The 14,796-nt window shown below is 47.1% G+C and overlaps 1 protein-coding gene across 4 annotated transcripts in view; it reads right to left on the reverse strand.

Annotated features, from left to right (window-relative positions):
- Window positions 1–3,306: 3,306 nt before the first annotated feature.
- Window positions 3,307–14,796, reverse strand: part of STS (steroid sulfatase) — a 137,391-nt gene continuing 125,901 nt past the window's right edge. For all 4 annotated transcript variants that reach the window (XM_081809216.1, XM_081809217.1, XM_081809215.1 and 1 more), the window contains one exon: window positions 3,307–6,555. In XM_081809216.1, coding sequence (XP_081665342.1) covers window positions 6,182–6,555 — 374 coding nt within the window. In that variant the 3' untranslated portion in view covers window positions 3,307–6,181. The remainder of the gene's footprint in view (window positions 6,556–14,796) is intronic.

Consider the following 14,796-nt stretch of genomic DNA (forward strand, 5'->3'; position numbering starts at 1 on the left):
CAGAACCATTATAACATCTATTTGACAGATGCGGAGTGAAGATTAAGTAGATTAATGCACAGAAGTCCTTGGAGGCAAGCCGGGGATGCACGAGCCTAACTGAGCATGAGCCCCTGTTCCATCCTCTCCCAGGGGGCCAGCTCTGGGACCAGTTCCTACCTCACCTGCAGTGCCAGACAAGGTGCTACAGAAACTTGTATGATCTCCGCTCTGGACACGATGGCTGGAAACAGGTCTCCCTGAGACCAGCTCTAACAGATGGTCTGTCTGATCCCCCCACTCTCTCTCAGCAGTTCCCGACCCAGGGCATCTCCCTTGTCTGATAAAACACCACACGCATCCTCTCCTGAATTATCTGCAACCCTGACTTCTCCCAACCTCTTCATACCACGCTTGTTGCCTTCAACCTGAGAGGCAACAACTCTCAGATCTTCCTGCAGAAGGTCCTGATGTGTGGCAGGAACTGAATGTGTTCCACCCTGACTTTTAAAGAAAAGCATCAGAAGCACGAATCGCAGGAGTTACGTGGTATTATTTCAGAGGGTGCAGAAACAAGTCGGCTTGAAGACATTACATTGTCTTTTGATCTTTTTTCTAAGACTAAAATCTGATTAACAAAACTAAAGCACCACAGTCAGCAGAGTGCTTAACGTATGCAGAGGAAATATGGGTTTAAGGATTTCAAAGGTTATAAAGTTTATAGGGATTTCAAAGACTATTTTATTTTTATTTTTTTGAAGATTTTTGTTTATTTATTTGAGAGAGAGAGTGAAAGCACAAGCTGGGGGAGGGGCAGAGGGAGAGGGAGAAGCAAACTCCTCGCCGAGCAGGAAGCCCGATGCGGGACTCGATCCCAGGACCCTGAGATCATGACCCGCGCCGAAGGCAGATGCTCAACCGACTGAGCCACCCAGGTGCCCCAACTGACTGCAATTCTTTTGGATAAATACCCAGAAGTGGGATTGCTGGGTCATATGGTAATTCTATATTTAATTTTTTGAGGACCCTCCATACGGTTTTCCATAGTGGCCGCATCAGTTTGCATTTCCCCAATGCATGAAGGTTCTCTTTTCTCTACATCCTTCTCAACACTTGTGGCTTTTTTTTTTTTTTTTTTTTAAGTAATGTTCACCACCCTTCAATCTTGAAAAGGAAGATTGCAAAATGCAACAACACAGATCAACCAGAGGGATGTTATGTGACATGAATTAAGTCAGTCACAGAAGGACAAACACTGCAGGATTCCATTGACAGGAGGTATGTACAATAGTCAAACTTACAGAAGCAACACAGCAGCATGCTGGTGGCGAGGATCTGGGGGATAAGAAAGATGGGAAGCTGCACATCATCGGGTAGAAAGTGGCAGTTATGCAAGATGAATTCTGGAGGTCTACCGTGCAGCCTAGTGCCTAAAGTAAACAGTATTGCATTGTACACTTAAAAGTCAAACAGGCTAGATCTCAGCTGAAGTGTTGGGACAACAATCAAATTGAAATAAAAATATAAAAGAACAACACACACACACACACAAGAATTAACGCATGGGGCTTCTACTGAAAGCAACACCAGTGAATCAGAAAAACCGTCTGCAATACAAAGAGCTTTCACAACACGTCTCGCTCATCTAGTGTGACCAACCTACTGGATTAGCCAAGGTAACCAGTCTACCTGCTATGACACCATCAACCTCCGGATCTCAGTGGCTTAAGAGAGAAAAGTCTGGATCTTGGTCAGGTTGCAATCACCTGGTAACCAGGCAGCTCTCCGTGGTTGCCCCAGCTGGTGACGTGGCTCAGGGTTCCAGGCTCTTGTAACTGCACCGTGGCATCCTCATTCCTCAGGATCTTCTCTGAGTCCTTACCTGGATGTTCTGCGCTCAGCGGCCACAGCAAAGATGACATGCACGGAACTTTCTGGCCAGGCCCGAGTGTCTCATGGTCCCAACACGACAATAAGGGAAGACAGAAATGCGTCCCTGCCTCGTACCAACAGACATGAAACTGCCCACTTGCTGCAGGAGAAAGTTTCTGCCTCAAATGTCATTACAAAGAGGCCATGCCCACTGGGGAACACGCCCTATCTTTGTAAATACGGCACTTTACGTACTTAATTTTGCACCTTGTGCTCAATTTAGACAATATGCATTTTCATAGTCAACTCAAAGTACATAGTTATAAAAAATACAGTCACTGGAGATTTTGCCTTTAGGAAAACACCACCATAGACAATACAGTTTGTAACGTGAGACTCTCACATGAACCGTGAGGCCAGTTTTATATCCTAGACTTCAATACGAAAGTGACGGGTTGCACACTGGGTAAAGCAAACCCAGGCATTGTGCAATCTACCTCTAAAAAGATGTGATGTATTTGCCGCGTAAGCCAAACAGCGCTATCCTGCAAACTCATTTAGAGCACTTGAACCTCATGAGTAGAACCCCAAGGATGACCAGGGTGCTAGAGTCCCCCACTTAGACCCACTGGTGGTGTCCTGGAGGGAGCCTGGATTTAACGGGGACACTGACATCACACAGCACGTTCTCTGAGGGCTAACGAGCGCATAATGAGGCTCGAAGCCAGCTCGGAGCATCTGCAAGTCACCACGCGTCATCCACACAGACCTCTCCCTAAGGACCCACGTTAGCGTTTGTGCAGAAGTGCTGCGTCAAATGGGAACCCACGTGGGGCCCTCTGTGCCCGCACTCTTCCTCGTCCTTCTTACCGCTGCCGTGCTTGATTCTGACTCGGCTTCGGTCTTCCAAAGGAATCCCGTCTCAAGACCGGACGAGAGATCAATGTTTTCTGTTTCTCAATTTCGACCCTGCAGACTTCTCTGCTGCAAATATCTCATGAGCACAAGAGGTGTTTCCCCCACGTACAGGGCCACTCGAGACTTTGACGTGCACACAAAGGGAAAACATAGTAAATAGGTTTTAAGATAATGACGTGTTGCGTGCGATCCTAAAACACGTGAAAACACATTAAGATCCTATTCTATGACTGTATGGGTACACAGGTGTATGTGATCTTCAACCTTCAATGTTCATCTTGTTCCTTCTGATTTTAAAGGGAATTAAGGCATTTTTCACGCGCCCCCGAAAAGACCTGAGGCAGTGTGCACGTCCGATCAGATGGGAGGGGCTGTTGTATTTCCTGTCTGTCTCTACACTTCCGACCCCTCCCTGCGGCTTAGGGATGCAATCAGTATTTGTCCCATCGAAACCCGTAGCCCCCATCACTTCACACAGTCAACCCTCCACATACTTGCTGCATCTAGTCACGCGAGAACACAAAGCACTACAACACATTTCGTCGCCAAGGAAAATTTTATTTTACTTTTGCATGGACATCAGAACGGTGTTTTCAGAAACCTTAAGCACGTGCGTCACTTTACAGACGGCATCGTTCAGACGTGGACCAAGTCCTTTCCCTGCATCTTTTCTCCCCTCTCCCCTGTACGTCCTCCAGGACAATCCGATGTCTGTTTCTTTTCTTGAATCCTTCACGATGCAGGCTGCGATTCTGCTTTTCACGCAGGGTTACTGACCTTGGGAAATGAGGTCTGTCCATAGTTCCTGTTTGCTTAGCGTGTTAGGTAGGACATGCTACGAATAGAAAGCCTTCTTTCTTTTAAAAGAATCTGTTTAAAGCTCCAAAACCCAGTAAGGTTTAGATGTACAACTCAAGAGGTAATACCAGTGAGATGTTTTGAAAACAAGTAGCCTCATACAGACTCATAAAAACAAAACAGACTAGGTCATAAAGAAGGCTTGCTAGGTGTCTGCTGAAAAAAGAATTCAAATGTCCTGCTGTGGACCCCAAGCAAAACTTTCAGATGGCAAGTGGGTTGAAACCTAAGAATTATGCTTATCATGAATAAATTTGATTTTCCAATACCCTGATTCATAACAGTCATAAGTTATTTTGAGGCCAATAGTTTTTTTTTAAGATTTTATTTGCTTATTTGAGAGAAAGAGAGAACACAGAAGCAGGGGGAGCGGCAGAGGGAGAGGGAGAAGCAGGCTCTCCGTTGAGCAGGGGGCCCGATACGGGACTCGATCCCAGGACCCTGAGATCATGACCTGAGCCAAAGGCAGACGCTTAACCATGTGAGCCACCCAGGCGCCCCTTAAGGCAAATACTTTAAAGCTTATTTTATTTCTAGAGGTATATGTCCTTCATTGGCTGCTAACATTCAGTACAGACTTAACAACTCTACACATACATACGTATTCACATATTCTATAAAAGTGCTTCCTTTCACTTAATCCTCCAACACACATCCCCACCCCCTGAAGTGTTGTCTAGAAGAGTCCACTTGCATTGAGTGTGTTAAACTTTGAGTAAACATGATCAGCGTAATACCGAAGTTTGTAATAGTGGTTTTAAATAGTTTCTGCATAGTAATACCAGCAATAACCCCACCCCGTTATTAACAAGCTAGTACAGTCGTTAGCGAAGGTTCCTAAAGCAACAGGACAGATTCTCAGCCATTTCTGGAGTTAGAAATCCACATGAAAAATAAGAAACCCGTTTGCTCGCCAACTTTCAACCTTTCCCGGGGAGGGGAGGAAAAAAACATCACTTGTAGGTTGTAAGAAAAGAAAGATGTAAAATGTGAAATCACGGATCTCAAGAGGAAATGCAGTAATACTACTGGATCTTGGAAGTTCTTCCCGGGGTGGGGAACACGTGGAGAGACGTGTGGCCCATGGTCAGGGTGTCTGAGAGCACACATTCTCTCCACAGGGCCACGCGGGGTCCAGGCTTTGCATCGATCTGCCGTCTCCTGGAACGGAGCAAACACTGGGCCAAGAGGGAATGCTCAGACATGTGCACTAAAGAGACGAATGGATAAGCACGGGAACAGCAGGTCCTCTCCACTGACCCGAAAAGGAATCCACACGATACCGTTGGCAGATGTCTAGAGTCTGATCGAGTGACATGAGCATCCTCTACTCAGGTGCATTCTCTCCTCCGTGGGGGCTGGTGGTGCAGACTCAGGACCTTCCTCCTACAGAGCCACTGCCCACTGCCTCCTACGTGGCCTGCTGATGCCCTGCCCCTCAATTACTGATGTCGGAATAAGCAGGATTAAAGCGAAATTGTACATCTCATCGAGGCACAGGAAGGCACAGGTATTTGTTAGCCACACAATACAAGTGTAAAAAACAAAGGTACCTATATGAACTACTGTGGTCTCATCAGTAAATTCTGCAAGAACGAAAGGTATCATGATATTGTGCAAGGGTCATGGACTGCTTACGAGTTCTCCCCCGCCGAGTAACACACTTTCCAGGCCAATAATTCTGCACTGCATTGGGAGGGATTCCTCGTGCTATACTATCCCCGAGGTAGCCTTTATCTGGGAACTTCCATTCACCAAAGAAACAGTAAAACCCAAATGTAACACTATAAATTATGCAACGGAAATCCATTCAGGACAGATTGTCTTGGGATTATGGTTCCCGAAGGATTTCACAAAAAAGTCTGCTGCACGAGAAAAGTCTTATCTGTGAACCTCTCTTGCTTTTACCTAAATAGTGTGAAGCTTCTAGTTTTATAGTTCAAATATCTCTGAATTCCCGAGGAAAGAAAGAAACTGTGTATCTGTAAATATATCTATCATGCATAGTTTTTAATATGTGCTCTAAATAACACTGATAATAACTGCCTTCCAAATCAAATTGCAATTGAGCATCATCTATTATTGGTGAAGAAGATGGTCCTTTACTCATTCTAAGTTGCATATATTAAGATTCAGTAAGTGCTGTTTAAATGCTATTCCGTTGTTTATTGGTGTGCCAGGGAAATCATGGCGGCCGATGCACCACAAGGCATCGTGGAATAACGGCACCTTATGCCATGGGTCCACTCATTTGCAGAGGAGTCAGCATGATACTTTCTGCTCCTCCCCACCCACCCGACCCCCCACACTTACAGGACTCTAAGAATTTTGGCCACGGAACCCCACGTCTGGCATTTATCCCTGTGTATACCGTACACTTTGCTTTCCCCCTGGGGTAACCGGGGGGCTCTTGACGGAGCCTTTGGGCAGTAAGATGGAGAGAGGCTCCCAGTCCGAGGTGCCGACAGGGCTGGCTCTCCGCAGGGCCGCCGCCCTGTGTGTGCACAAGGCCAGAGGTGCAGCGGATGCCGGGCCTCTGTCCCCGGACATGCACCTAGCGGCTCGCCCTCCTGGCCTGTTCCTCCCGGTCACACTGGCAGGACAGCCCGGAAGACGAGCAGCACATCTGAAGCCATGGCTTCCAGAGAATGTTGCCCAGTGACAGCTGATTGGGGACCTCCTGCAGGGTCTCGGTGTGGCGGTCTGCGGCCCGCCGCATGACGTCGACGATCTCCTGGAAGCGGGGCTCGGTCGTCGGCGATATCGGGTTTCTCTCCCTGGGGTCTCTGGAAATATCGAAGAGCAGCGGCGGGTGATGCTGGTTCACAAACTGCCCATGGCATAAACACACGTGTGTGGAAAAGCACCCGTTGGCGCCCTCGGGGCTGAACTTGGGCGTGAAGAAGAAGGCCTTCCAGACGGACGTGCCTGTGGTTTACAAGGACACAGGTTGGCGTGGGGTGGGAAGCACCCTGAGCCTCACCGCAGCAGGGAGCAAGCACAGACACTACGTGGCCGTGTGCTTCCGGAATGCGGGGCACCGGACGGGCGTCTCGTCCTTCCCGCTCCGAAGAAGAACACCATAGCCCCAAAAAACAGCAAGAGCATGCATTAAGCTGTAACGGCCAAAGAAGAAACGGTAAGACGGACAGAACGACGGCTTCTATGAGGCAAATTTACACAAGGTCACCATGGCGTTTTCTTCTTATGCACAAAAATCTCTCTATTTCCTCCCATCTCCTTCTTCCTCCTCTTCCCCAACCCCCAATGTCCGAGGCAATGCTGTGCAGGCAAGAGAAGAAAAAGCCTATGAATCGTCTGCTCAGAGAAAACTCAGCCAGGATGGTCGTTTGGGTCTCATGGACTTTACAGCTTGGAACCACAGGGCAGACATTCGATAAACACACACACACACACACACACACACACACACGGACAAACAGATTATTTTTGTTTGTCTCTCTACCACCCAGCTCTACCACCTAGTTCTAGCATTTCCTGCTCTCCAACCTTTTCAACCTGTGGCCTCTATTTCCGTTTAAAATTAAGAGGATCTGGGGTGCCTGTGTGGCTCAGTCGTTAAGCGTCTGCCTTCGGCTCAGGTCGTGGTCCCAGAGTCCTGGGATCGAGCCCCGCATCGGGCTCCCTGCTCGGCGGGAAGCCTGCTTCTCCCTCTCCCACTTCCCCTGCTTGTGTTCCCTCTCTCGCTGTGTCTCTCTCTGTCAAATAAATAAATAAAATCTTTTAAAAAATAAAATAAAATAAAATAAAATAAAATTAAGAGGATCTTCCGGAAGAGGGAGGAAGCTCCCTGCTGACATGTACAGAAGAGATGCGAAAAGCACACACACACACACACATGCACACACACGGCCATCACACACAATCTTAAACACGCGAAGACCTCGGTGAACATTTTATTTTCTCTGCTCTGAGAAAGCCTGAAAGCAGCAAATCAAGAATTAAATGAGCCTGCTAGCGAGGATGGGGAGGGACCGCAAATGGGCAGCAGAAGGGAATGTTCTTAGATTAGATTGGGGCTGGGTGTGCACAGCTCCACACATTTGCTAAAAACTGTGGAATTGAAATTTTAGGGTGCATAAGTTATTTCTTAGTAAAGCTGTTAAAAATGCCAAATTAGGAGAATTCATTGACCCCAGAGTAGGATGGTTACATCATTTAAAAATTAAGTTTTTTGTTTTTTTGTTTTAATGCCTGTGCGGGGCTTGAACACATGAACCTGAGTTCAAGAGTCAGCGGAAATCAAGAGTCAGATGCTTAGCCAACAGAGGCACCCAGGTGCCCCTAAAAATTAAGTTCTTTGAACATCAAGTCTGTGTTCCGTTATACTCCCCAAGTATTAAAATTTTCAGGAAAAAACTGCTTTACAAAAAATTGTTATCAGAAAACGGATTCCCTGTTTATTCCAGAATGTTCTGAGTCTGTGAGGGGCTGAGTGCTCATCAAACAGCCTCTGAGAGAGCTCAGCAAGTGGCTTCCTTCGTGAAAAAAGTGGCAGGTAGCGAAAGAATTAGCAGCTACTGACCTACTGCAATCAGATGCAGAACGAGAATGTCCTCCTTTGCGTTTTCCTTACAGCGCTTTTAATGTAAAGCCCTGAAGACCTTCCCACTGTGTGGCATCCCATATGCATTTATTAATCCACTTCCATAATCTGCATATATTCTGGTGCATATTTAGTGACCAACCAAGGCCAATACAAAATAAACCAACGGAAGCAACTTAACACAACTGTAGTGGGCGTCCGCGTTGTGTCCGAGCAGCCCCTGACCTCAGATGAGCGTATGCAAGGGAACATGAGCCTCTCTGTGGTTTTGGGGGGCAGGTGGGAGACATAGGAACCACAGGGCAAGCCCTGTGCATGTGCTAGAAATGAATACATTACGGGGCATCCGTATCAGGACGCCTCCCGTCTTAGCCTCACTGATGCCGGGAGAGACCACCCCACACCTGTCTCACCTCCCAGGTGCTCAGCACACCTGCCTTTTAACGATGAAGTCAGGCAGACACGCCAGGCTGCAGACACCGTTCCCTGAGCACCCTCTCCACCAGACTTTTTCAAAAGCACATGGCTTTCCTGAACGTTCTCTCCATCCACTCCTCTTTTCCCCGTGTCCTCACAAGTGTGACCGATTTCCTTTAGGGCTCTTTCCGGCTACCCAGGCCACAGCCACTGAGAATGCATCCCCAGTCAGGGTCATGAGGGCCAAGGCTGTTACAGACAGATGTGTGCAGGAATCCCCTCGGGCAGCTGCCGATCCAGAGGGCGTTTCCAACCTGACATTCGAGTCAAGTCTCGGTGTGTTTAAAACCCCCAGAGAATGCAGGCTCCCGAACAAATTCATTTTAAGGGCCCGTGCTCCCCGCTTGCTTTTGAAAACCATGCACACAGAGTCCCATGATGACCACCTTCGCTCAGGCCTGCCCGGATGTGAACTGCAGAACTGACTTAAAGGCTGGGCAGGAAATCTCCAGCATCCTCACCCGGGAGCAGCGGGGGATCGCTACCCAGCCCGGACAAGTGTACAGTGAAGAATTCATTTTTCTGATTCTTTGCTTGTTCGGTATGCTCTATGTGGTATGTGCCTTTTTATTTTCTGATCTGAAATTTCAACATTTTTGCAAAAAGATCGCTTATTCTCTGTGCTATTTCTTTGGACCATTTTGGATTTGCTCCACTTAGAGCAATGGGAATACATTTTATTGCACGTAGGCTCACAAGACACGGACCCCGTTCCATTCATTATTCACCAGGAACCCAGGAATCCACATCTTCAGAGCTGCCATTTCAAAGGAAAACACTACATCCCAGGTGTGTGATAAAATAGGAAGGATCTGGTCACCTTATAATGCTAACAGCTATATTCCGTCCTATCTCCCAAAATTATTTTGATAACATATTTCATCCTACATTTCTCCATATACTAGAAAAATGTTTTCTTTTAAATACATTTTTTCTCTTGTTAAAATTCCACTGTACTCTAAAGAAAGACTGTTCTTCTCACCTCTGCAGAGCCTCCTTGAAAACAGAATGTGTTTCCTGTTTCCGTGGCTCATGTCGTATGATCAGCTTGAACCCCGGCTGTGACGGACAGCGTGGGTTCTACTCTCAGCCCCACTGTATCCCAGCTGTATGATGCTGGGCACGGCTGTGACCCTCTCTGTGTCCCACTCTCCCCTTCCGTGAAGTCAGCATAATCACAGTCCCTGCCTCGTGACATTGCTTTGAGGGCCCTCAAAACCCCGCTGCTACCCAGAGGGGGTGCACAGTGAAGACCACGTACGAGTGAGCTGTGAACATAAAGCATCCGTCCAAGCAAGACACGCAGTGGATTCCCTCTGCTCTTAAATCCCTTCACTGTCATACACGTCTTAAGACACTCCCCAGCCCCCGAAGGATTCCTAAAGAGCATGGACAGTTAAATGTAAGTGGCTTCAGCACACTGATTCTTAATTCATCACTCGGACCCAGGCTTCCCGTGATGAATGCCGTCGGACTGCTAGGCCTGGCAAGATGTACTTTGGACGCTTGGAGGACTCCGTGTATATATATCATGCAAGGCGCACACAGACACTGTGGCTTTTCCGTCTGGCAGGGTTTCCTGCTACACCGCCATCTTGAAGTTCTTCAAGAACTGTTTCAATAACGCTTTGTTTTTGCACCGCGGGGGGCCCACACCCGAGGGACCCCAGGAGTGCCCCCTCAGGAATGCGGACGCCATCTACTGATGTCTGCAAATCCGTCCCACGACCCCCAAGCCCACAGCGACCTCCCTGCTTCCAAGATACACCTCAAACAGCACACCGTCTGCTCCCCTATCCTCAGCCATCCACCCTACACCAACGCCCCCGTTCCCTTCTTAGACCCAGAAATGTTACATCGGGGGTCCCACCTGGAGCCGCCCGGGGGCACCAGCATCTTCTAACTCAGTACGCACTCACCGTGGACCCACACCTCGTTCTTCTTGACCCCCCAGGCTCAATCCCACCTGTTCACCTTAGCCCAGACCCTGAACGGTCCAGCACTGAGCCAGTGGATTACAGGTCCGACTGCTTCCTGGCTGGAACCCCAGATGAGAACAGTAGCACAAATGAGGACGCAGCTAAGGGCTCTAGCTAAGAGCATCTGCCTCAAATCCAGGCAGGATTTCCAGCAATCCTAGCTCCCCCAACTGATGGCTGAATGTCAGAACAAAAAACACTCCCTTTGACTAACTCTCCGCTGTAGAAACAAACCAATCATTGGGGAAGAGAAATATCAACCCCAGTACAAAATGGGTACACGATGCATGCTAAACGCCCTGCCTCTTGCTCTTTGCCTCTGTATGTTGAAATCCCCCATCGTTCAAGGCTCTCCAACAATCGCCGTGGGCCTGTCCGAATCCCAGCGGGACTTTATCAGGGTCTCTGTCTGCTCACCCGTTCTCACTACACATTTGCTGTCTGTGGACTCACTCCATTTCCTTCACTCTCTGAAAATGAAGAAGGAGGAGGAGGGAAGGAGACGAGAAGAAGAAGGAGGAGAAGGAGAAGAAGAAGAAGTAGTTCCCATTCATGGAGGGCCAGACTCAAAGCACACGGCGTGGCCACAAATCCAACTTTGCCAACAACTCTGTTGTAACATGTATGCCAATTACGCAGCTTCCCACACCTGTGTCTCCCCATCTATAAATGAGAGAAATACCTGTGCGAGACACTATTACCTCTCCTCTGAGCCTTCCGCACTCAGCAGGGGTTACCTGGACACACAGACACCCATAATGAAGACGCCACTTCCCGGCCTCCTTTGAAGCTAGGTGTGGACAGGTGAGCACCTTCTGGCCTGTAGGATTTACTTGGGAGGGTCTGCATATCTTCCTTGGGAGAAAACTGACCTGCACTCTTTTCCTCCCATCATTCCCACCCATTCCTCCATCCCGCTGCGCCTCGGTGGACACTACCACCATTCATTCACCACACTCAGGAAGCTGCTCCACCCTCCAGATGGTGGGGGGGAGCCTGGAGTCTGCAACTCGAGACTGCGTAGACCATCCACCTCTACGTGTCACTCATGAGATGGACAAGGGAATCCCCCCCCACCCCGATGTACACTACAGTTCCTTTGTGTTTTCCTGTTACAGACGAACCTGACACTAATGTAATCAAAACCCCTTTAAATTATAAGGATTAGAACAGGTATCAGATGCAAAGTGTGCAGTAGGAATGTCTGATAGACCGTGGATAAGGAAGAGACGCCAAGGTTTACGGTTATCGAGTATGTTTTCAAAACACAGACAATGGCCACAAGAGAAAAAGGTGACAAATTTCAAGAATAAAAGATGAACAGAGGGCAGAGTATGTTACCACATACAACACAGTTTTGCATAGAAGATGCGAAGATAGGGCGCCTGGGTGGCTCAGTTGGTTAAGCGACTGCCTTCGGCTCAGGTCATGATCCTGGAGTCCCGGGATCGAATCCCGCATCCGGCTCCCTGCTCAGCGGGGAGTCTGCTTCTCCCTCTGACCCTCCCCCCTCTCATGCTCTCTCTATCTCATTCTCTCTCAAATAAATAAATAAAATCTTTAAAAAAAAAAAAAAAGAAGATGCGAAGATAACAAAGACTTGTTAAATAGGACGTGCCTTGGTTAGCACTCCAATGTCCCTGTAGCAAACAGCAGGTCCCAGAGCACACAACAGCAAATCAGGAGGAAGCTCCAACATCAGCAGGCATCCTGAGAGAACGGGGATAGGCCCTGTGTCGAAGAGAGGAGATGTGCAAGCCAGTGTAGACAACCGATAAAACGGTAGAACCCAGTATGCAGGCTGAAAAGGGCAGAAGACAGGACGTCTGGTAAGATGAGAACAAGCCGCATTCTGAGCTTCGACCGAAGAAGGTGTCTGAACATTCAAAACACTGTCTTTTTTGGTATTTCAGAAAGAAAATCTAGTTTTGATTCATTCTGTCTCTATAAGGAAGTAACTTTTCATTTCTTCCTTGAAGATTTTATTTTTAAGTAACGTCTACACCCAACGTGTGGCTCGAACTCACAACCCCAAGATCAAGAGTCGCCAGCTCTACCCCCTGAGCCAGCCAGGTGCCCCAACGTTGTCACAAATTAACCAAAGTCACGGCTGACACTTTTTTCATCCATGATATTAATGAAATCTTAGGTCAGGCATATGAAAGCTTTAGTAGAAAAATGGATGTCTCTTTTAAAGATTTTATTTTTAAGTCATCGCTACACCCAGCGTGGGGCTTGAACTCACGACCCCGAGATCAAGAGTCAGGTGCTTCACGGACTGAGCCAGCCAGGCGCCCCTGGATGTCTATTTTAAAAACTGCCTAATACTGTCTAATATAAGAGAATACAAAGTGCCATAAGAAAATATATGTTTAATGGACTACATTGAAGAAAACGAAAAATCCATTTATGAGGGTTTTTTTGTTTTTTTGTTTTTTTTCCCATTAAAGGAAATGAACAGCCGGGAAGTGCAGCTCGTTCCTGAGAGCCTGAGCGCTAATGAGATAAAATAAATGAAATAGAAGTCTCACAGTTTCAGGGAAGCCTCCTCCGTCCTCGTACATCCCTCGCTCTCCCCGGGTTGCCACAGTGGATCCCGCTGTGTCGTGGGACACCATCGGGCCCATACGGCCACAAGTGTGCGTAGGCATGCTGTCCCTTCCACTGGGCTCAGAAGGCACATACAGCAATGCGTGCGTGAATGCCTGCAAAGGCTGAGCTCACGGGCTGCGGCTTTTGGTGCAGGGATTCACACACCAAAAGGAAAGCCTGAGACCTAACATATATCCCTCCAGTGGCTGCGGTCTATCCACCTGCCACACGCGTCACAGCAGAGGGCAAGAGCCGTCCTTCTCAAGGTTAGCTGAAGGACGAGCACATCCTTAGCAGGCCCTCGCTGCAAAATGCCACAGCCCATGTCACCATGGTGTCGGCCCTTGATATTTTATTTCTGACCCTTTAGATCCCAAGTCTGACGATGAGACAGGGAAAGGCTTCCGGCGGAATGAGTCACGAAGACGAAAGCCAAGCACAGCCCTGCTATCCTGGTTAACCGTCAACCCATGGAGACATAAGCAGCTGTAAGTAGGATATTCTCTCTTCTTAGGTGTAGTTCAGAGGCAAAATTAATTTGTTAACTGTGTGGAAAATTTAGATGGTCCACAAAGCGAGCATTTTTCTTTCCTTAACCACGGTCATGCTGTCTTGATTTTAAACCTTACTTATCTCTTGCATAGGTATGGGAAACAGAAAGGAGTTAAAGAAATCTGCATATTCATTACAGAAATTCTAATAATAAACAAGATTACATAATCGAGAAAGAATAAACCTTCCTCATCCCCTATTTTGGAAAGTAGGCACCTTTTAAAAAGTTGGATATGAACACATTTCTTGAGAAGGAATTCTATTATCCTACAGCATTTTGTTCTGATTTTTTTTTTTTTTTTAGTCACAGATAAAAGTTTCCAGAAAACTTGAACTGAAAACGTAGCTGGATTTGTGAGGCCCTGTGGGTTCAGCAACAGGATAACCACATCCCGTGGATTTTTGTGTGACCAGCTCTGCTGGGGGCTTTCACACATTCACATGAACATTTATTTTATATGCTATAGTCAAAAGCTTGAAAATCGGTAACAGAATCCTAGAGCCAAGTAGGTACCTGCTTTCTAAGATAAATTTTATCCATAAAACCAATTTGTCATTACGCTGAATTTTTAATACCACTGATTCATATGCCCAAACTTAAACCCAAGACTTATAATGCACATCGAACACTCCATTTTAACTCAAAATTCCCATTTTAATGCAAGAAAACTTACGCATGTTCTCATAATGTGTTTGTAAGTTCTTTTCACAATGTAATGAGAGTAATGATACTCACTCATGATTAAATTATGTCATTCAACTTGCTGAGACAACTAAATTATAAAATTATTATAATTACGGATTTATTAAATTATAGAGAAGACACTGTATATAGCAGTTAAAAGGGATTCATGTTTCAAAAGGGTGGAAACAGAATTGTAGCTCCAAGTGTTTGGAAAATAAGTATTTAATAAGTCCGGAACACTCCGGCCTCCAACTAATCAGGACAAATGGTAACTGGACCTTAACATTTGCGGTCAGGTCTAACGTACCAGCACCAGT

The sequence above is a fragment of the Leptonychotes weddellii genome, chromosome X, assembly GCF_054177405.1.
Source record: "Leptonychotes weddellii isolate Sample4059 chromosome X, ASM5417740v2, whole genome shotgun sequence".
Lineage (NCBI taxonomy): Eukaryota > Metazoa > Chordata > Mammalia > Carnivora > Phocidae > Leptonychotes > Leptonychotes weddellii.